The sequence below is a fragment of the Triturus cristatus genome, chromosome 9, assembly GCF_964204655.1.
Source record: "Triturus cristatus chromosome 9, aTriCri1.1, whole genome shotgun sequence".
NCBI classification, from domain to species: Eukaryota; Metazoa; Chordata; class Amphibia; order Caudata; family Salamandridae; genus Triturus; species Triturus cristatus.
Genome location: NC_140592.1, coordinates 454,980,122 through 455,002,689, shown reverse-complemented (window position 1 = coordinate 455,002,689; position 22,568 = coordinate 454,980,122). Strand labels below are relative to the sequence as shown.

The following is a 22,568-nucleotide window of genomic DNA, read 5'->3' as shown; positions in this document are numbered from 1 at the left end:
TATTGTTGCCATGTTGCACGGTGTTTGCCTTATGGTTTTGCTGACTTTTCTTAATCGTCACAGAATCATTTTATTCACTGAGACTAGAAGTGCAGCCAGTGGTGCATTTTGCTGTGCCGTAACGACAGCCACCGTATTTGTAGAAAAATCATTAAATCTGTACGTATTGTAATGTTCAGCACTTCTTAGACTAACTTAATACGTTTAATAGTAATATTATACACAGTTTCCTTACAGGCTCATTTTATACACGTTGGTACTGTATTTATAACATGTTCTGTCTGGTTAGAGACTTTTTTGGTGAACTAATAGCGAAACAACTGGCCTTGCAATGAACGTTTTTTCCATTTTAAAAGATGAGGTAATTGAATTTTTATGGGGATGCACACCTCACGTACATCAAAAGTGCATTTTTGCTTTAAGGTACTTAAGGAGGTTGACAGTTTTACAGTTTCGCACACTGACAGTCTTGAAGTGATGACCTGAACACTGGCCTTTAGTTAATTGTATCTTTATATTTGATTTGAAAGTGTTCCTTTCAAGCATATTCCGGCTTCACATGAAGGTAGGTCTCCCTTCTGCTATTTTGCCTCTACTGTCTTTTCGGCATGAAAGGGCAGTTTACAAACTTATTTTAGGACTATATATTGTCACAGAAAATTTTTATTTTGTATCTAGCACTGCATGGTTGTCTCGAGCACTTTTTTTGATTCTCGTGGCTCCATTTTCTGTGGCTTATCTCTGCCTTCTAAGTGAAGGATTTATGGGGGAAATAAAATGAAGCTTGTGCTCGTTTATTTTTGTTTGTATTTGTGTCTTTGGTCTGTAGTTGGGTACTGAAAGAAAAGGGGGTGGGAAGCATTCCCCTAACAGTCATAGCTACCCTTCAGCGTTCCTCACCAGAAGGTAGTTTATCTATTGACGTGCCAAGGTATGGTTGTCCTTTCCGATCTTCTGCAATTTACAAAATGTAGGTCTTTGATAAATGTCCATTTGAACACATTGTCATTTACACAAAGAAACCTTCACAAGGCCAAGCTTTGCCATTCTAGTGGTGAAAAGTTTATTTAGACTTGACATACATTTTTCTGCCCAGCAGGAACCCAGATCATATTTTGGAACTAAATCCAATCTTGACAAAATTAAAGTGTCCTCTTGTAGAGCTCACACATTAAGCAAAATTGAGTTCTATTTTATAGAAACTAGCTTGTCTGTTAAGTTATGTCTGTAAGATTAGTTAGGATTTATTAGTGAAGTGTTTAATGGTATTTCATAAAGAAGAAACTGTTAAATGTGCATTTTCTTTTTTGTTCCTGATGTTAGATTTTCATTGATGTCAGTCTGTCTGTGTTGTTCCCAAAACCTATGTGATGCTGAGCAGTGTATCCATACTAAACAGTATACCAACTCTACTATTGTTGCATTACATACAACTTACTGCAGCTGTACTACAAACTAACTCCACAATGGAGGGTGCCGTCTGTCTGCCAATTGCTTCCAATGCCTTCTCAGGGATAGCAAGCGCTGTATACATCTATAGTACATTGGATGTTAAAAACACTTTATTGGGGTTATAAGTGAAGAGGTCATATGTTTTTAAGAAGATTTGAATTGCTGTAATGACATGTTTGGGTGCTACCATCTGGAATCATGCCATCTATCTACCAGAGAAAAGGTGAAAATGTCGGCTTCACTTACAAATTTTCCTGTTGATACATGTAAAGCTGCAGCTTGGAGGTCAGTTCACATATTCCCTAATTATTGCTTGCTGTTCTCGTATACAATTATTTTATGAGAAGTGAAAATTCCTTAGCTCTAGGTATAATTATCGCTTATAATTATCTGCCCCATTGATAACCTACCCATCACTGCTTCCTTTTCAAGGAGTTTTGGTTTTGAGAGTCACAAATAGCACTACGTCTTTTGGCTGTTGGGAGACATTGAGGGTGTTACAAGGCTGGTTGTCTTAAAGACGTCACCCATTTGTCTGCATTCAAGTAAAAAAAAAGATTTTTTTTAAAAATCTGCATTGTTTTTAAAATCTGAAATGTTCAAAAGGCCATCAAATATTTAAATTAGCATAACTGGGAACAGCTATTACAGGTAAGGAACCTTTACTTCCCCTTCAAGGGTATGCGTATTAAATTCATAAATAACTCAACTACCCTGTCTTCATAGCTTCAGGAGGGAAGCAGAGTAGGTGTGGCAGTCTGCTATTTTTAGTAGATTATCAGAGTGAGCAGAGACCAGCTGCCAGTCTGCTGAATTTTAGGAATCTGAAGCGCCGTGGCTGCCTTTGAATGGCATGCTTCTTCATGTGCTTTTACACACTTCCATTCTCAAGTAGGTATTTGATACATGCACAATTCATTTAATTGAAGGCTAGAAATGGGACGATAGTGCTGCGTAGTCATTATTTTTTTAAATGTGAGTGCTTTGGCTTTCTTTAAACCAGTGTTCATAAATCCCACAGTGGGCAAAATTATTTGTTTATGTATTTAATGACGTTTTCAAGAGCAAGTTGATTTTATTGTTGTATATTAAAGGAAATCACATTCTTCTTTGCTGGGGTGTTTCTTTCTCTATCACTACTGGCCATGTCCAATTCCCAAATCCATGCCCAACACATTGTGGTGAACTGATTGAGCACATAATGCTTTGCTGAATTGTTGGAAGACGTTTCGCCACAAAGCTGCTGAGCTTTTGAGATCCAGCCTTCTTTCACCCAAAGTATGAGTGCAGTTAAGGATTATTCACGGCTTCTGTCGTACAACCAGTTTTCTTGACTCTCTCCCATGCTTCTGAAAAAGACTAATTGGGGCTACCTCAGCATAGGCAGGTCCAATGCCAAGCTGATCACTATGCTAACTGTAAAGTGTTTGGATGCAATTGTTTGTATTACAATTATTCATTAAAGATTAATTGTTCAGTCGAATAATGCATTTCAATCAATTAAAGCCATTTAATTGATGGCTCAGGTGATGTTGTTTCTTGGCCAATTAAAGCGTACTCTTGCTCTAATACACCAAAAAATAGCAGTCCCTATTCTTTCAGCTCTGCCTGATGACGGATCAGAGACCCCAGTGAAGAGGCGCAGAGTAACTGCGGAGATGGAGGGCAAATATGTCATCAACATGCCTAAAGGTACTACACCAAGAACTAAGCGAATTCTGGAACAGCAGGCAGCACAAGGTACATGGTTGTCAAATGCCCTCTTGCATGTGGTCAACTGTCCACAGAATATAAAAAGAGTGAGGTAATTAAGAGAATTAGTTATAGACTCATTGTCTGTTAGTTTAGCCCTTACGGTTTAACACTTTAATGTTATGCAGTCTTTGACATTATATCTGATTTGTGACTCACCTAAGCCTAATTATGTATCCAAGAATTCCCATGTGAACAGTGGAACATTTTTCAGCAGGGCAAATAAATGCTAATATTTACCAAATCTTAATATGCTTTTCCACCACTGCGAGAGTCTGAGTGGGCAGTTATTCACACATTGCAGTTTTTGCTTTGGTTCAGTTAAAAACATGATGTTCATTCTCTTTGATATAGAGTCTGTTCCTTCTCTACAGGTATACAAGTATTCATAGTGGCAACATTGTGCCACATTAACTGTAAACTGCATAAGAAGTAGACGTGTGAGGCCGGAAGATGACATTTTTCGGCCACATGCATTCTAGCCTAACTATAGTTCACTTCAGTTTGCCGGCAAAGACTGGCAGGCATATTGCATTCACCATTCCATAGATTTATTAACCTTTTTATGGAGCACTGGTGTTCTCTTAATGCCACTTCATAGTGCTAGGCTAATAAAATGGCATTACTGAACCACTGGTTAGTTTCTGTTACTATGGTCTGCTTTAAGGTTTATAAGTAATGACACCTCAGCCACGTTATTACTCAGTACAAAGTTAACTAGGGTTACTTGAGTAGGGAGGTTTGCAAGGGGGTGGGGTTGATTTTGATATAAGATCCCATACCCATCCAATTTTTCCCCTTTAACTGAAAAGCCTGAACTTTATTGTCCTTTTTGGAGGTTGAATTATTTTATGGCCTTTTGTTTTTGGACTTTGCAACACTTTCTCATGCAGTTTGTTTCCCGCACTTAACACATGTAGTAATGTGACTGAAATGTTTAGATTAAAGAACTATGGATTCTGGAAGGCAAGCCAGCTCTTTCAGGGTCTTAACTACATGGGTTAATCGGTGTCTGCTGTTCATGTTCCTAGCCATCCCTGAGGCATGGACTTCAATGTGTGAGTATTTTCAAGGTCTAGTGCAGCAGATTGTGAACTTTGTTTTGAATAGATTTCAGTAAAGGGGATCTGATGGTCAGGTGATTGGTGCATTCATTTCATACCGTACCAACAACTTTTCATTGAGGGCTGTGAAGTGAAATATCCTGGGGTGAAAGGTTTAAAAGCTATCCCCTCACTATTGACGGTTTTATTTACTCCAACCATGATGCTGTTACCTTTTGGGTAAATCCACCTGAATTTGAGTAGCATTCGGGTACTTTAGCCATTCATCTAAAGGATACCTATATTGCAGACCAAGCCACAAGGCAGTGGATCACGTAACAAGTAAACAATGGAAATTGCAGTAGGAACCGGAAGAAGATTGCAAAAGAGATCAGTTGAGGAGGGATAGCTTGAAGAGTTGTTTTAGGTCTTTCCTGAAAGCAGGAATGTAATAATTTAGTCTCATGTGGTCCAGGACTGGCTTCCACATCATAGGGGCCAGGCATGGTGCAAATACCACCAGGTGCACTCAGCCTTTCATCCTTCTGAGGTTGATAAAATGAGTTCCATTGAGTTGGGTAACAATAAAACATCTGTTATTCAGCTCCAAGATACCCTTTGTGGCGAACGTGTGCTTTACAAATGCACATGTATGTTAATAGAATCTGGGTGCCCCACTGAGTCGGTGAAAGCAGGGCAGCTAGGCCTAAGCAATATTGATGATTTGAACTTCAAAACAAGCGACAAATTCAGAAACGAGCATTCAGACAAATAAACATGATGAAATGTTTTATTTAACTCGCAAACAAATATAGAACATGAGAAAATTCATGTTCGAGGCATATGAGCTGCAGATTATACACTGTGCATAGATCGCCATCTGGTGTTGGGCCCGGATGTTTGCAGTTTGTTTTTCCTCTTGGAAAGTCTTTGGAAGTCACAAGTTCGGTGACTCCTCCTTTGGTTTGTACTGCGCATGGGCTTCGGCTCCATCCTCAGATTGTTTTTTTCCGCCATCGGGCTCGGATGTAATACTTCACGCTCCGGTTCCGAACTTTCCAGTTCTACGATCGACGCAAAAATTCTCATCCATCGAGTTTCTTCAGACAATAAATCCTCTTAATCACCTTCTCTTCGGCACTTCTTCGATTCCGGTCTTCGACGGCGGCCTTCGGGCCTAATCCGGCTCCGGTCTCGGCTGATGGAAAGAACTCCCTTCAAGAAGTGCCCTCGATGTGGGTCCAAGTTCCCCCACACCGATCTTCATGAGGTGTGCAACCTCTGCCTCTCCCCTGAACACGAGACCCGAGACTGTCCCGCCTGCAAGTCTTTTCGCTCTAAAAAGACTATTCGAGATCGACGGGCTAGACGCAACATGGCGCACTCCTCGACCTCCGCTCCAGTCGACATCTTCGGGGACGACGTCGAAGCTCCGGGACAGCAGAACATCGAACAGGAGGACGACTACCTCGTCAGCGCTTCCGAGGCCGACGACTCAGATGTGGAGGACATCACCCCGGCGCAGCAGGTCGTGAGTACAATACCCCCTCCCACGCCGATACCCAAAAAGACTTCGGTCACACCTTCGCCTCCGGGCCTAGGCAAGACCAAGGATACTGCTTCTCACACCCCACCTTCGGGCCCGGTAAAGAAGCCTATTAAGCCTTCCAGCAGCTCTGGCTCGAGCCAGCCGACAAGCGGTACCGAAACACCATTCGGCACCGAAGAAAAAATCGGCCTCCACACCGAACCAGACACCAAAGCCTTCGGTGTCGAAACCTGCCCTTCCGGCACCGACCAAACATCACAAGGCCCTCGGCACCGACACTCCCGTGCCGATGCCTTCTCCGGCACCGACCCAAAAAATTGGAGGTCCCAAAGAAGCACAGCTTAGACAAGCCTAAAAAGCAGTCGGCACTGAACTTCGGCGCCGACCGAACAATCCGTGTCGCAAGAACTTTTCACGCCGGATCCTCTGCAAAAGACCCTCACCAAGGATCCTAAAACTGGACACTTGACATTGTCTTAAAAAAAGAGACACTTGGACAAACCAGCTCCACCTCCAAAGAGGAAAGACATTGCTACCTCTCCTTTCAGAGTGCCTTCCCCACCTCCTCCACCCTCCCCACCCCCTCCATCTCATCGTTCCCCAACTTTGTCTCCTGTCCCAGATGATTTAGGAGACCCTTATTATGATCCAGCAGATGTGCCACAAGACCCCACCCCTACTGGATCTCCAGACCCATGGGACGATTATAACAATCCGGACATCCCAGATGTCCCACAGGATGACCTTTACCCATCTAGGCCATCCCCACCTGAAGATTCCTTAGGCTTTCACCACTTGTTACAAAGGGCGGCACACTACCACGGGGTGGAGTTGCATACTGACCCAGTGGAGGAAGATTTTCTCCTAGACACCTTCGATGATGCACATAGGTCTACTGCCATTCTACCTATGTTAAAGGGAGTAATTAAACATGCACCTGAGGTTTTTAAAGACCCAGTCAGGGCCTGGGTCTTAAACCCCCGTATAGAGAAAAAATACAAAGCCGCCCCCACAGACCCTTCATACATTAAAGGCCCTGCACCATTGGATTCCCTAGTGGTATCTACAGCTAGGAAGCGTTGAAATTCTCAGGCGTCAGGCGAAGCACCACCACCTGACAGAGTCCAAGCTCCTAGACGCGTCAGGGAAGCGCACTGCTTCACAAGCCGCCAATATATGGCGTATCGCCAATGCGCAAGCGCTGTTGGCCAGATACGACAGGGCGCATTATGATGAGTTAGAGACCATCATGCACCATCTCCCTGAAAAGTACTAGAATAGGGCTAATGAATTGATCCAAGAGGGAAAAATAATAACTAATACCTCTATACGCTGTGCCCTAGATGCAGCAGATGTAGCCTCCAGGGCCATAAACACCAGTGTCCTCCTTCGTCGCCATGCCTGGCTCAGAGTTTCAGGTTTTAAACCTGAGGTACAAGCCTCTATATTAAACCACCCATTCGACCAAGATCATCTATTTGGCCCCAAAGTTGATGAAGCCCTCAAAGATGAAAAAAGATACTGACATGGCAAAATCCATGGGAGCCCTGCAGTCCCACACTCCCAGGTGCTCTTTTTGCCGCTCTTCCTTTCGGGGCAGAGGCTACTCCTCGGATAGTGCATCCACGTCCTACAAATCCCCTCCTCAATCTACCTTCACAAAGGGTTATCAAAGAGGCGGATACAGAGGCAATAATAATAAGGGCAGAGGCAAGACAAATACCGCCCGCTCTGCCACATCTCCTGCCCAATGACTTTTCCCGCTCCCTCCGGACCATTCCACTCCGGTCGGGGTCAGAATACAACATTTTCTTCACGTCTGGGAGACAATCACCTCAGACAGATGGGGGACCGAAATAATTCGTTCAGGGTATTGCCTAGAATTAACATCTACCCCCCCAAACATTCCACCCAGGCAACGCCCTATGTCTCAAGAACATGCTACGTTACTAAAACAGGAGGTGATCTCCCTCCTGCAAAAAGGAGCCATAGAGCAGGTCCCCATAAATCAACAAAATTTAGGGGTCTACTCCCTGTACTTTCTGATCCCAAAGAGAGACGAGACTCTACGACGTATCCTGGATCTCAGACCTCTAAACACTTACATACATTCAGACCATTTTTACATGGTAACCCTTCAACAGGTTCTTCCACTCCTCTCCCAGAACGATTTTCTCACCACTCTGGACTTGAAAGACGCATACTTTCACATCCCAGTACACCAGTCTCACAGAAAGTACCTCAGATTTGTGGTGGACGGGCAACACTACCAGTTCAAGGTGCTCCCGTTCGGGGTTACAACAGCACCAAGGGTATTCACCAAGTGCCTAGCGGTTGTGGCTGCACACCTCAGAAGACAGCACATTCACGTCTTCCCGTATCTTGACGACTGGTTAAAAAAAGCCACGTCCTACGAACAATGTGTGCAACATACCGCCGCTACAATCCAACTACTTCACCAGCTAGTTTTCACAGTGAACCACCAAAAGTCCCACCTGGTACCATCACACACAAAACAATACCTCGGTGCCACCGTAGACACCTCAAAAGCCATAGCCTATCCCAATCCAGCCAGGATTGCAAATATACAGGCTCTGCGTCAAAAATTCATATGTCAACACTCTCCCAGCGAGAGTGTTTATGCAACTGATAGGCATGATGGCCTCTTGCATCTTCATAGTGCCCCATGCAAGACTCCAAATGCGTCCACTCCAAGAGTGCTTAGCGCGCCAGTGGAACCAGGCTCAGGGGCAACTGACAGATCTGGTGTTGGTAGACGGTCGCACCCATCGCTCTCTGCAGTGGTGAACACCACAAACCTTTCCAGAGGTCGACCGTTCCTGGACCCGGTCCCACAAATAATCCTAACCACAGATGCATCGCTCTCCGGCTGGGGAGCTCATCTGTTACATCTCACAGTACAGGGCACATGGACGCCGCAACAAAAGTTACACCACATCAACCATCTGGAGTTACTGGTGATCTTCCTCACCCTAAAATCCTTCCAGACGCAGATTTCAGGCAAGGCAGTCCTCATTTGCACAGACAACATGACTGCCATGTACTACATTCAAAAACAGGGGGGCACACACTCTCCACAGCTCTCAACTAGCACAGAGCATATGGAGATGGGCAATTCCACAAAAAAATCTTTCTCCTGGCCCAACACGTCCCAGGAGTCCAAAACACTGTGGCAGATCTGCTCAGCAGATCCACGAGTGGGAACTCCACCCACAGGTTCTTCACCCATTCTTTCAGACGTGGGGGCATGCACATATAGACCTATTCCCCACCCACAAAACAAAAAATGCCCAAGCTTCGCCGCCAGATATCCACACCCATTATCCAAAGGCAATGCGATATGGATGAACTGGTCAAACAAATTTGCATACGCTTTTCCACCTCTCCCACTAATTCCATTAGTGGTGCGAAAGCTACAACAGCATTCCCTAACACTGATCCTAGTAGCTCCAACATGGGCCAGACAACCGTGGTACACTACGCTGCTGGAACTCTCAGTAGTACCACACCAAAAGCTACACCTCTCACCATGCCTCCTAACCCAGAACCATGGAGAGATCAGGCACCCGCACCCAGCTCAACTCAACCTTGCGATCTGGCTCCTGAGGTCCTAGAATTCGGATACCTTAACCTTCCCCCTGACTGCATGAATATTATCAGGGAAGCTAGACGCCCTACTACTAGACACTGCTATGCGGCAAAGTGGAAAAGATTTGTTGTTTACTGCCACAACAACACAATCAATCCTTTAAATGTGTCCATACAGCACATTATATGTTACCTACTCCATCTACAAAGGTGTAACCTAGCATATACTTCCATTCGGTTACACCTCGCAGCAATTGCTGCTTATTTACAGAACAGGCAGCACCTATCACTTTTCAGAGTGCCTGCCATCAAGGACTTTATGGAAGGCCTCAAAAGAGTAATTCCACCCAGAGTACCACCCTCACCTGTCTGGAATCTGAATATAGTTCTCACAAGGTTAATGGGACCCCCTTTCGAACCATTACATAAATGTGAGCTCCAATTTCTCACATGGAAAACAGCTTTTCTAGTGGCCATCACTTCCCTCAGAAGGGTTAGTGAAATACAAGCACTCACTATACAGGAACATTTTCTCCAAATGCATCAGAACAAGGTTGTACTCCGCACCAACCCAAAATTTCTACCCAAAGTCATCTCTCCATTCCATCTAAACCAGTCGGTAGAATTACCAGTCTTTTTCTCACAACCTCAAACCGTTGCGGAAAGGGCTTTACACACACTGGATGTTAAAAGGGCTTTACTTTATTACATCCAACGGACACAACCTTTCAGGAAAACCAAACCACTATTTGTCTCCTTCTCTCCACCACATAAAGGCAACCCTATTTCTAAATCGGGGATAGCTAGGTGGATTGTAAAATGCATACAGATTTGCTACCACAAAGCAAAGCGTACGCTGTCTGTTCCCCCTAAAGCCCACTCTACAAGGAAGATAGGGGCTTCTATGGCTTTTCTAGGAAACATACCACTAGATGACATCCGCAAAGCAGCGACCTGGTCAACACCGCACACTTTCACAAAACATTACTGTGTAGATGTGCAAACCAAGCAACAAGCTAGTGTGGGCCAGGCTGTACTAAAAACACTGTTCCAAACAACTGCAACGGATGCTGGTGGTCGCCGCTAGGGTTGGGTACTGCTATATAATCTATGCACAGTGTATAATCTGCAGCTCATATGCCTCAAACGGAATATGCTACTTACCAGTATGCATCTGTTCCTGGCATGTAGAGCTGCAGATCTATGCACGCCCACCCGCCTCCCCGGCTACCTGTATCCGTTCCAGTTTATCTTATTTAGATACAACACACATGGGTTTCTTTACTGTTACCACTACGCTCCATCTTTCCCTGCTGGCGAAAAACAATCTGAGGAAGGAGCCGAAGCCCATGCGCAGTACGAACCAAAGGAGGAGTCACCAAACTCGTGACTTCCAAAGACTTTCCAAGAGGAAAAACAAACTGCAAACATCCGGGCCCAACACCAGATGGCGATCTGTGCACAGTGTATAGATCTGCAGCTCTACATGCCAAGAACAGATGCATACTGGTAAGTAGCATATTCCTTTAACATGAAGCTTTTCTAAAGTCAATTGAAGCCACCCATCTTCCATACTATATTCTGTTTGATGTATTTGCACTGCTTCCCACAAATTTCAAAGTCCTGTACATTTATGGAACTTTTTTAAATGTTCAGTTTGACAATATATATTTATATTCGCTTTATTAATCTGTTAATATTTAGTTTCCTGCGTAGTCGTGGACCCTTGGGGTCACCGGAACTTGAGTTAAGAATCCCTGCTCTAAAGTATGGATGGTATATTATTCTAGCCAAGTTCAGTTCTTCATACAGCTCGTCTCTGCGCTGTGTGCTCCAAAAACATTTAATGCTGTTGGCTTTAACGTTATTTGCTGGACATTTAAAGGCAAACTCCAAGTAGCACAACACTTGACAGTTTTTGAAAATAAATGGAACATGGTCATATAGGGCTGTCTAGTAAGGAGTAAAGTTTGGTACTCTTAACCTGTGACCTACTGTTCTATCTGCCTAGGTACTTAGACAGTTGTGTCTGCTATTTTCTCAATTATATTGACCCACCAGCGGTTTATGGCTTCATTGTGTTTGCAAGAAACCATTTTGGTTTTAGCTAAATGTGCTTGTAGGCAATTTATTATAGCTTGGTTAAGCATAACGTGACCTTTGGGGAGATTTAGGAGGGGGGGGGTCTTACAGCTATGTGGTCTAGTGACTCAGTCACTTCAAGCACCAATTAAAGATGCCGATTTCTAAATGTAGGTGAGAATTAGCTAATCCGGTTGACGAAATGGCCTGTCAGCATTTTAAAAGCTAGTGAACAGAGGTGAAGTACATGCTTATGTTTGTGTTCTCCGTTGCTGGAATGCGTTTGTGGCATGTGCCTCAGTCCCCACCTTAATCGGAATTTCAGTATGTGAATTTAATGATTTTCAGTAATTTCAGGCATAACTCTAAGTTGGCCATTTTTTTACAAAGTTGCTGTCTGTTAACCAAATGGAAGGCTAAGGTAAAGTCTGTTCAGGAAAAAAGAACACAAATTATTTTTTGGAGGAAAAAAAAATGAATTCTCGATTAACATCAATATATCAAATGTTGCCCTCATGCCAAAATTAATTATCAAAGACGGTTGCATAATACTGTCACATGATCTGCAAAACATAACATACTTAGTACGTATAAAGTACATCTAGCAAATAACCCTGTATGCTTTTGAAAACAATTTATAATCCATATAACCCATCCTGTAGTAAAGCTGTAAAAGGTTCTTAACAAGTCCTGGTGAACTGTTTGTCCACATACTTTGCAAGAAGATGTTAATCACAAGTGGGGAATAACCTAGTTAAACATCCCTCAAAAAATGAAATAAAATCCAACTAGGCTAATCTAATTCTGCTAACCACATCAAGCATTTCTACCTTCACTTCCTTCTCAAAAGTAAAACGACCTTGTCTAATAATCAAGCCAACCTTCGGGCTCCCACCTTGACGCCTGCCCAGCAGCAGTTCTAATATCCTTGTGAATTACTGGCAGTCCTAAAATCACCAACATTTGGTTTGCCCATTCCTAAATAATCCCACGGCCTATAGGCCTATTCCCCGTCTCCGTTTTGTTGCTAAGCTCAGGGAAAAGTGGGAAGTAAGCAACTACAGCCCTTCACAGTAGCTAATCAACTGCTCTTTCCAATCAACAATTTTTTAAAAGAAGACTTTTCGACAGAATTATTGCAGGTCAGGAGTGAGCACTATTAATCACAAGACTTTGCTAACTTACTTGATGAAGCGCCATATCACATAAAATGCATTGAATTGGCTAGAATGTTATTCCAAAGAAATCCCAAACAATTCAAATGGAAAAATTCTCATCTACCCCCATGCATTTGCCATAGGGTGTACTGTACCTTAAGGTTCCTGTTTGACCTATATAATCAATCTTTAGTTCTAGTTCTAAACCACTGAAAAATAACATCCTTTTTATACGCAGATGACCTGCAATTGATAAATTCCAAAGTCAACAACATTGTGTGAATTTTGCGGTTAAATTAGTTTAGCATCAATAGGTGTATGAAAGACAACTTTCTTAAACAAACCTTCTCATTTTTAATCATGTCAACAAATGAGAACATTCGTTTTGGCCCTCCTCTCTGAGATTGCCTACACCAGGCCCTCCTGACCTTCACAGTTGGCCCCTGGGTTAACCGCAATACTGGGCTGCTGTTTACTTCAGTGAGCACTAACATTCAGCAAGGTGTTAAATAAATTATCAAGCCGTTAGTCTCAAGCTTAGTGAACTTAAGTAATGTATTCTAATGAAGCATCCTGCAACATTTAGCCACCGGCAAAGCCCCACTCCCATCCTGCTACCATCAATGCGGCCCTTGGGCTCACCACAGGCCACACTTTGCGGCCCCTCTGAATAATTTTGAGAGCATCTATGGCCTATTTCAACCTTGGTAGGCGATCTACGCATTATACTTGATTCCCTTCTGAATACTTGTGCTCAAACAACCAAAGTCTCCAAACCTGGTTGTTGGAAACGCCCACTCCCACTCCGCAGGGTGGTGGTGGACTCCCCGAACACACTGTGGTAGCTTGGCTCGAGTGGTCAGGAAACAGGCGCAGTGCTAAGCATACAATATACCCATACAATAACCATGCGTGCATCCGTTCCAAAAACGACTCTACACCGTAAAAATTATGAAAATATTCTTCTTTATCTTTTTCTCTTAGTTGCTGATTGGAAAAATAAATAAGACAATCACAATATATACAAGTTTCAATTAGTGCAGGTCAAATAAATATTGGCTGTTTGATGAAATAAATAGGGGTGATCATAAATAACAGGGCATAAATACAAGTGCAATATATACAGACAATTAAATACTTTGAGGCAATAAATACTGTACCAATAAATATTGTACACCATCAAGTCCTGTGGACCTATAAATATAGTGCAGCAATAAATAGATAAAAATTCAATAAATACAGTATCCCCAATAAATAATTACAAGTATACAGCACCCCTCATATAATCAGATGACACTTCACTTCTTAAGGGCTGATTTGGCCCAGGCACAGCTTGTAGGGTTGTGGAAGGCTTGAGGGGGGAGGCTACTCCCTGGCTGGGACAAGGCTGAGGCCTAAACTGAGGTAGATCAAAGGGGGGAAATACCAATGCCCTGGCTTTCCTTCTCCACACAACCTCTCTAGGTTAGTCCCAGTTCACCCCAGGCACAGTCAGATGGGTTTCAGCACCTCCCTAGCCCCTTAGAGCAGTCTCTCAGGTCTCCACAGGGCCTTAGGCGCCCTCTACTCCACTTACTGCCCTTTTTCTGATGTTCCGACGCCGCTGGAGTCGTGTCGACGCCGTGAGGCGGTTCCGGTTCGGTCTCGGCGGCCTCGGCACAATGTCAGTTCTTTGACGACGCCGGCAGGCGGTTCCGGTCCGATGTCGGTGGCCTCGGTTCGATCTCGACCTCCGATTCGACGGCGTCAGGCAGTCTCTTCACGATGTCGACTTCGGGCGGCTCCGGTCCGATGGCGCTCTCGGCTCCGATGACGTCGGCCGGCCTGGCCTCGATGTCGACTTCCGGCGACTCCGGGGTGCGATCCTCACCCCCGACCTCCGGTGCTCCTCCTCACAGGCTCCGGGCGACTCCGGAGTGCGATCCTCACTCCCGACCTCCGGTGCTCCTCTACCTCGGTCTCCGACGACTCCGGAGGGCGGACTTCACTCCTCCGATGACGCCGCTCGCTCGACCTCGGTTCACTTCCTCCTCGACCTCTGGTATTCCTCACGACCTCCGTCGGCGCCCTCTCACGACCTCAGGCGGCTCCGGGTACGACGTCTGCTACTTCAGTCAGCGCCGCTTCTCCACCTCGGGCTCCAGGTCTTCAGGCTACTCGACGCCGGACTCCAGGGAAACCAGTTCTCAGGTCAGAATCTTGCTGTTTTCTTGGTTCTAAGGCCTGTTCCTGCTGTCCAGGTCCTTAGGATAAGTTTCTTCTGTCTTCTTCCCACACAGGGCTATAGGCTGGGATCCATCAGTAGGGACAAGTATCAAGGGTGGGTTTATGGACCCCACTCCAGGCACAAGTTTCCACCCCTGCTGCTTCACTCCTTCCTCCTTCACTGTTGTGCTCCTCTCTCTTCACCAGTCAGGTGCCAACTGCCAGCTCCAACTGCCAACTGCCTCTCTTATCCTCCCAACATTCTAAACGGTCTCCAACTGTCACAGAGTTCTGGAATCTCCTGGAATGTTCTGGAAGGTGCTGGTAGGTTCCAGTGGATGCTGGTGATGTCACAGGTGGCCACCATTTTGTGCTCCAGGCCCTCAGACAGAAGTTTCAGGGGTAGCTAAAATGGCTCCCTGAATCTGTAGCAACACGAAAAAGTCTGGTGGTTCCCAAAAAGGAAAAATTCAAACAGGGTTTGAGGCAAAAGTGGGACAAAATAAATAATGATGAGGAGGGACCACCCAAAGGGCTGACAGGTCTAACACGCGTCCCCCCCCAGCTGAAAGTGGGGAGAGCTACCCAACCCCTTGGGAGTTCTCATCACTAAGGCGGAAATACCTTGAGAGACCGTCTGCATTGGCGTGGTCCACTCCAGGCCGATGTTCCACCTGAAAGTCCATCCCCTGTAGGGAAATAGACCACCTCAACAACTTGGGATTCTCCCCCTTCATTTGCATCAGCCAACGAAGGGGTCTGTGGTCGGTCTGAACTAGGAAGTGCGAGCCAAACAGGTATGGCCGCAACTTCTTCAGAGCCCATACCACTGCAAAGGCTTCACGCTCTATTGCACTCCACTTCTGTTCCCTGGGAAGTAGTCTCCGGGATAGGAAGACCACGGGTTGATCCAGACCCTCTTCGTTGAGTTGCGATAACACTGCCCCAATGCCATGTTCTGATGCATCTGTCTGGACAATGAACTTCTTGGAAAAGTCTGGGGCCCTTAAGACCGGGGCCTCGCACATGGCTTTCTTCAATTTCTCAAAGGCTTGCTGACAAGCCTCCGTCCAGACTACCCGTCGAGGTTGTTTCTTGGACGTGAGCTCCGTGAGGGGGGCTACGATGGTACCGTACCCCTTCACGAAGCGGCGGTAATATCCCGTGAGGCCCAAAAATGCTCGGACCTCAGTCTGTGTCTTGGGGGGTTCCCAGGCCATGATGGCCTCGATCTTCGCCTGGAGGGGTTGCACCGTTCCCCTACCCACCAAGTGTCCAAGGTACACTACCGACCCCTGCCCGATCTGGCACTTGCTGGCCTTGATCGTCAATCCAGCTTGTCTCAGGGCCTGGAGAACAGCTTGCAGGTGACGCAAGTGATCCTCCCAGCTGTTACTGAAGACGGCTATGTCATCCAGGTAAGCAGCAGAGAAACTCTCCATCCCGGTGAGGATCTGGTTTACCAGGCGCTGAAACGTGGCAGGTGCGTTCTTGAGCCCAAAGGGCATCACACAGAACTGGTAGTGGCCATTGGGCGTGGAGAAGGCTGACCTTTCCCTTGCTCCATCAGTCAAAGAGATCTGCCAGTACCCCGAAGTAAGGTCAAAGGTACTTAGATATTGGGCAGCTCCCAGCCGGTCAATTAATTCATCCGCCCTAGGGATCGGATGAGCATCAGTTTTTGTCACTGAATTCAGTCCCCGGTAGTCCACACAGAACCTCAGTTCTGGTTGGGCACCCGGTGGTGCAGCTTTTGGTACTAACACCACCGGACTGGACCAGGGGCTGCTAGAAGGTTCAATCACTCCTAGCTCCAGCATCTTAGTGACCTCACTATGAATGCTGGCCTTCACCTTGTCTGACATCCGGTAGATCTTGGACTTCACAGGTGGGCTGTCTCCTGTGTCCACGTCATGGACGCACAGGTGAGTCCTACCCGGGACAAGGGAGAACAACGAAGAGTACTGCCCCAGGACCTGGCGACAGTCCTCCTGCTGTTCAGGAGTTAGAGATGGGGAGAGAATCACTCCCTCCACCGACCCATCCTTTTCTTGAGACGCAAACAGATCAGGGAGAGGCTCGCTTTCCACGTCCTCTCCTCCGTCAGTCACCATCATCAAGATGACTTCGGGCCTCTCGTGGTGGGGTTTGAGGCGGTTGGCATGCAGCACCCGCAGGGCTGACGAGGGGTCTTCAGGTCCACCAAGTAGGTAGCCTTACCCTTCTTCTCCAACACCTCAAAGGGTCCTGACCAGCGATCCTGGAGGGCACTAAGCTCTCCGGGTTCGATCACCCACACCTTCTGGCCAGGCTCCAACTCCACCGGGTGAGCGTTGTGGTCATACCACGCCTTCATCACTGCTTGGCTGGCTTCCAAGTTGTCAGAAGCTTGCTTCCACAACTTAGCCATTTGGCTCCGGAAGGCCAGCATGTAGCTCACCACATCCTGGGGAAGCTTTCTGGGAGTTCTTTCCCAGCCGTCTCTCACCAGGTTAAGAGGTCCGCGTACAGGGTGCCCATACAGAAGCTCGAAGGGGCTGAAGCCCACTCCCTTCTGTGGCACTTCCCTGTATGAAAAAAGTAAACAGGGTAGGAGGACGTCCCATTTCCTCCGCAGGCTTTCAGGCAGACTTCTGATCATGCCTTTCAAGGTTTTATTAAACCTCTCCACCAGACCATTGGTCTGGGGGTGGTAAGGAGTCGTGAACCGGTAGGTCACTCCACACTCCTTCCACATTGCCCGCATATATGCTGACATGAAGTTGGTCCCCCTGTCGGACACAACTTCCTTGGGAAAACCCACTCGGGTAAAGATTCCCATCAGGGCCCTAGCCACAACAGGTGCTGTTATGGTCCTCCGAGGTATTGCCTCTGGGTACCGTGTGGCATGATCCACCAGAACCAGGATAAACCTGTGACCAGCTGTAGTTGGTGGATCTAATGGACCCACAATGTCGATGCCCACCCTTTCAAAGGGGGTGCTAACGACAGGAAGTGGTTCCAGGGGAGCTTTCAGCTTCACCCCGGTTTTCCCACTGGCTTGGCAAGACACACATGTCCGGCAGTAGGTATCGGACGACACTTTCATCTGAGGCCAATAAAAGTGTGGGACAAGACGGGCGAAGGTCTTGTCTTGCCCCAGGTGTCCTGCCAATGGTATCTCGTGAGCCAACTCTAAAAGGAAGGCTCGATAACGTTGAGGAACTACCAAGGCTCGTGACGATCCATGTAGGGGTGCCTTGGGTTCACTGTAGAGGAGGCCATCCTCCCAGTAAACACTGTAGTTCCCTTCAACGTTCCCTGCTGCCTGGGCTTCGGCCTGTCGCCTCAGCCCCTCAAGGGTAGGGCACTCCCTCTGGCCCTGGCAGAATTCCTCCCTGGACGGGCCTCCCTCCACGTGCCACTCGGCCGGGATGGGTAAGTCCTCCAGGTTGGTAACGTCCCCCTCCGCAGACTCCTGGCCCACCACCTTTGGTGGCCTATCCGTCCTACGGGGTGGAGACGCCGAGGCAGGCTCCTCCTGTCCTCGGTTCTTCCCTTGACTGGCAGCTGGCTGGGCCTTTGTTCCAGGCTCCAGCCGGAATGAACTCCCTCTTCGGGTAGTCTCGGACCTTGTGCTAACACAGGCCCAGTCAGGTGTACCCAGCATCTCGGTGTGAGTCCGGTATTCCACCTCCTTCCAAGCGTTGTGCTCCATGTCATTGCCCAGCAGACAATCGACTGGCACGGCAGGGCTTACGGCAACTCGAAGTGAACCTGCAACCCCCCCCCATTCAAAGGGAACCTCGGCCACGGGATAGTGGCCTGTTCTGCCGTCAGCCATCGCGGCTGGGTGGAGTACATCGGGAATTACCTGCTCTGGAGACACCAGCTGGCTACGCACCATAGTCATACTGGCTCCTGTGTCTCTCAGAGCCTCCCCTCTTTGTCCGTTGATGGTGATCCACTGCCCATACTTTGCGGTATTTGCGGGCACCTGGATCTTAGGAACCATCTCCCGTTCTCCCAGGGACACTAGAGTGACACCCGCCCACTCCCTTCCCTTAGTTAAGGGCATCTCCTCCCCGAGCACTACACTAGCTACTCCGGGGGGCTTTCCTCCAGTGGGAGGGGGTGATCGTTTCTGACACTTCGGATCTCCTTTATAGTGTCCAACGCCACCGCACTCGTAGCAATGGACAACCCTTGGCTGCTGACTCTGGCCAGGATTAGGGTTTCTGGGTGGGTTAGCCTTAGAGGTGAATCCTGTTCCCTTCCCTTGGAAGTTATTTTGGGGGCCTTTGGAGAACTCCTTTTTCTTTTCCCCTCCTTCTTTCTTCTGGGGGGCGCCCTGTCCGGCCTTTTGAGTATCCCCTCCAGTCCCCCTTGTGGACACCCGGGTACTAGCCCAAATGTCCGCCTCCTCAGCAAGCTTCCGGGGACTGGTCAGCTTGCTATCCACCAGGTGTTGCCGCAGTTCAGGGAAACATTTCTCGAGTAGGTGTTCCTTCAGTACTAGGTCAAACAGCTCCTCGTAGTTCCTTACTTCACTGCCCTGAATCCAACCTTCCAGTGCCTTCTTTGCATAGTCCAGGAAGTCCACCCAATTCTGTGTGCCCAGTTTGTGACTACCCCTGAACTTCTGTCTGTACTTTTCAGGTGTTAGTCCAAACTTTCTGATGAGCGCCAGTTTCATGGTGGGGTAGTGGGTCTGCTCATCCTCTTCGAGGGCCAATAAAGCATCCCTACCAGCTGGAGGCATGTACCTATACAATCCTCCTCCCCAATACTTCACTGGAACCCCATGGGCCCTCAACGAGACCTCATAGGCTGCTAGCCACTTGGCGATGTCGTCACCCGCCCCATAGCTAGCTACTATGTCCTTTGGCAGGTAAGGTTTGGATTCCCTGGTGATTTCTTGGTCTTTGCTGCCACCATTAGGAACAGTTGGTGCCCCAATTCTTAAGATCTGAAGCTCGATCTCTTTCAGTCTTATCTCATGAGCCATCCTCTCTTTCTCCGTCTCATGAGCCAGCCTCTGTTCCTCCTTCTCCTTCTCCAGCTTTGCTAAATCCCATGTGAGCTGTCTTTTCTCTCTCCGATCTGCTAACTCCACGCTGGATAAGCCCCCGCTAGAGACAGTGCTGCCCTTCCTAGAAAGTGTCCTGGGCCCTGCTGACAGGTTCCCCACCTCAGGTTGGTACATCTCAGCCCCCTCGGGGTCAGGCTCTCCATCCCTGTCTTCCTCCTCAGCCTTGCTTTCTCGGCGTGCCTCCCCCCAAGCCCTTAAGCTGGTTTGGAGTGCACCCTTCTTTGCTCCTGGGGGACAGTACACCCCCTCCCGCTGGCAAAACTCCCTGAGTTGGGCCACAGTGTACGTTTCTAGATTTTCTAGTACAAACTCCATCTTGCCCACTCAGGTTAGAGGACAGGTTTTGTGCAGTAACAATGTAGGGTGGTACCTTTAGTAATACCTCCTCCCACCACCAGAGTAAATTTGGAAAAAACAAAAACCCACAATTAGGAAGGCCGCTCTTGAGAAAACTCCCGGTGTAGGCCTATGGACTACCCACAGTTATTGTTGAGTATATGTAGGCACAGTTCTATCCCACCACTGAACACCAATTTATGTTGGAAACGCCCACTCCCACTCCGCAGGGTGGTGGTGGACTCCCCGAACACACTGTGGTAGCTTGGCTCGAGTGGTCAGGAAACAGGCGCAGTGCTAAGCATACAATATACCCATACAATAACCATGCGTGCATCCGTTCCAAAAACGACTCTACACCGTAAAAATTATGAAAATATTCTTCTTTATCTTTTTCTCTTAGTTGCTGATTGGAAAAATAAATAAGACAATCACAATATATACAAGTTTCAATTAGTGCAGGTCAAATAAATATTGGCTGTTTGATGAAATAAATAGGGGTGATCATAAATAACAGGGCATAAATACAAGTGCAATATATACAGACAATTAAATACTTTGAGGCAATAAATACTGTACCAATAAATATTGTACACCATCAAGTCCTGTGGACCTATAAATATAGTGCAGCAATAAATAGATAAAAATTCAATAAATACAGTATCCCCAATAAATAATTACAAGTATACAGCACCCCTCATATAATCAGATGACACTTCACTTCTTAAGGGCTGATTTGGCCCAGGCACAGCTTGTAGGGTTGTGGAAGGCTTGAGGGGGGAGGCTACTCCCTGGCTGGGACAAGGCTGAGGCCTAAACTGAGGTAGATCAAAGGGGGGAAATACCAATGCCCTGGCTTTCCTTCTCCACACAACCTCTCTAGGTTAGTCCCAGTTCACCCCAGGCACAGTCAGATGGGTTTCAGCACCTCCCTAGCCCCTTAGAGCAGTCTCTCAGGTCTCCACAGGGCCTTAGGCGCCCTCTACTCCACTTACTGCCCTTTTTCTGATGTTCCGACGCCGCTGGAGTCGTGTCGACGCCGTGAGGCGGTTCCGGTTCGGTCTCGGCGGCCTCGGCACAATGTCAGTTCTTTGACGCCGGCAGGCGGTTCCGGTCCGATGTCGGTGGCCTCGGTTCGATCTCGACCTCCGATTCGACGGCGTCAGGCAGTCTCTTCACGATGTCGACTTCGGGCGGCTCCGGTCCGATGGCGCTCTCGGCTCCGATGACGTCGGCCGGCCTGGCCTCGATGTCGACTTCCGGCGACTCCGGGGTGCGATCCTCACCCCCGACCTCCGGTGCTCCTCCTCACAGGCTCCGGGCGACTCCGGAGTGCGATCCTCACTCCCGACCTCCGGTGCTCCTCTACCTCGGTCTCCGACGACTCCGGAGGGCGGACTTCACTCCTCCGATGACGCCGCTCGCTCGACCTCGGTTCACTTCCTCCTCGACCTCTGGTATTCCTCACGACCTCCGTCGGCGCCCTCTCACGACCTCAGGCGGCTCCGGGTACGACGTCTGCTACTTCAGTCAGCGCCGCTTCTCCACCTCGGGCTCCAGGTCTTCAGGCTACTCGACGCCGGACTCCAGGGAAACCAGTTCTCAGGTCAGAATCTTGCTGTTTTCTTGGTTCTAAGGCCTGTTCCTGCTGTCCAGGTCCTTAGGATAAGTTTCTTCTGTCTTCTTCCCACACAGGGCTATAGGCTGGGATCCATCAGTAGGGACAAGTATCAAGGGTGGGTTTATGGACCCCACTCCAGGCACAAGTTTCCACCCCTGCTGCTTCACTCCTTCCTCCTTCACTGTTGTGCTCCTCTCTCTTCACCAGTCAGGTGCCAACTGCCAGCTCCAACTGCCTCTCTTATCCTCCCAACATTCTAAACGGTCTCCAACTGTCACAGAGTTCTGGAATCTCCTGGAATGTTCTGGAAGGTGCTGGTAGGTTCCAGTGGATGCTGGTGATGTCACAGGTGGCCACCATTTTGTGCTCCAGGCCCTCAGACAGAAGTTTCAGGGGTAGCTAAAATGGCTCCCTGAATCTGTAGCAACACGAAAAAGTCTGGTGGTTCCCAAAAAGGAAAAATTCAAACAGGGTTTGAGGCAAAAGTGGGACAAAATAAATAATGATGAGGAGGGACCACCCAAAGGGCTGACAGGTCTAACACTGGTATTATCAAATCAGCCTTCGTAGAAGGATCATTCCTTTTCTATTTTTCTCAGACAATTTGATCCTAGTGAATCATTTGTCCAATAGAGATTAGCATTGTACATTGATTTGCCTAAATAACCCACTGCTCAATTACAATGATTAC

The 22,568-nt window shown here is 47.5% G+C and overlaps 1 protein-coding gene across 13 annotated transcripts in view; it reads left to right on the top strand.

Moving 5' to 3' along the window:
• Positions 1-22,568, top strand: part of C9H19orf47 (chromosome 9 C19orf47 homolog) — a 270,934-nt gene that overhangs the window by 238,066 nt on the left and 10,300 nt on the right. For 8 of the 13 annotated variants that reach the window (XM_085625356.1, XM_085625349.1, XM_085625351.1 and 5 more), the window contains one exon: positions 3,055-3,192. The exons of 1 other annotated variant lie outside the window; for it this stretch is intronic. In XM_085625356.1, coding sequence (XP_085481482.1) covers positions 3,055-3,192 — 138 coding nt within the window. The remainder of the gene's footprint in view (positions 1-3,054; positions 3,193-22,568) is intronic. 4 more of the 13 variants (XM_085625360.1, XM_085625353.1, XM_085625358.1 and 1 more) reach the window with 1 other exon arrangement.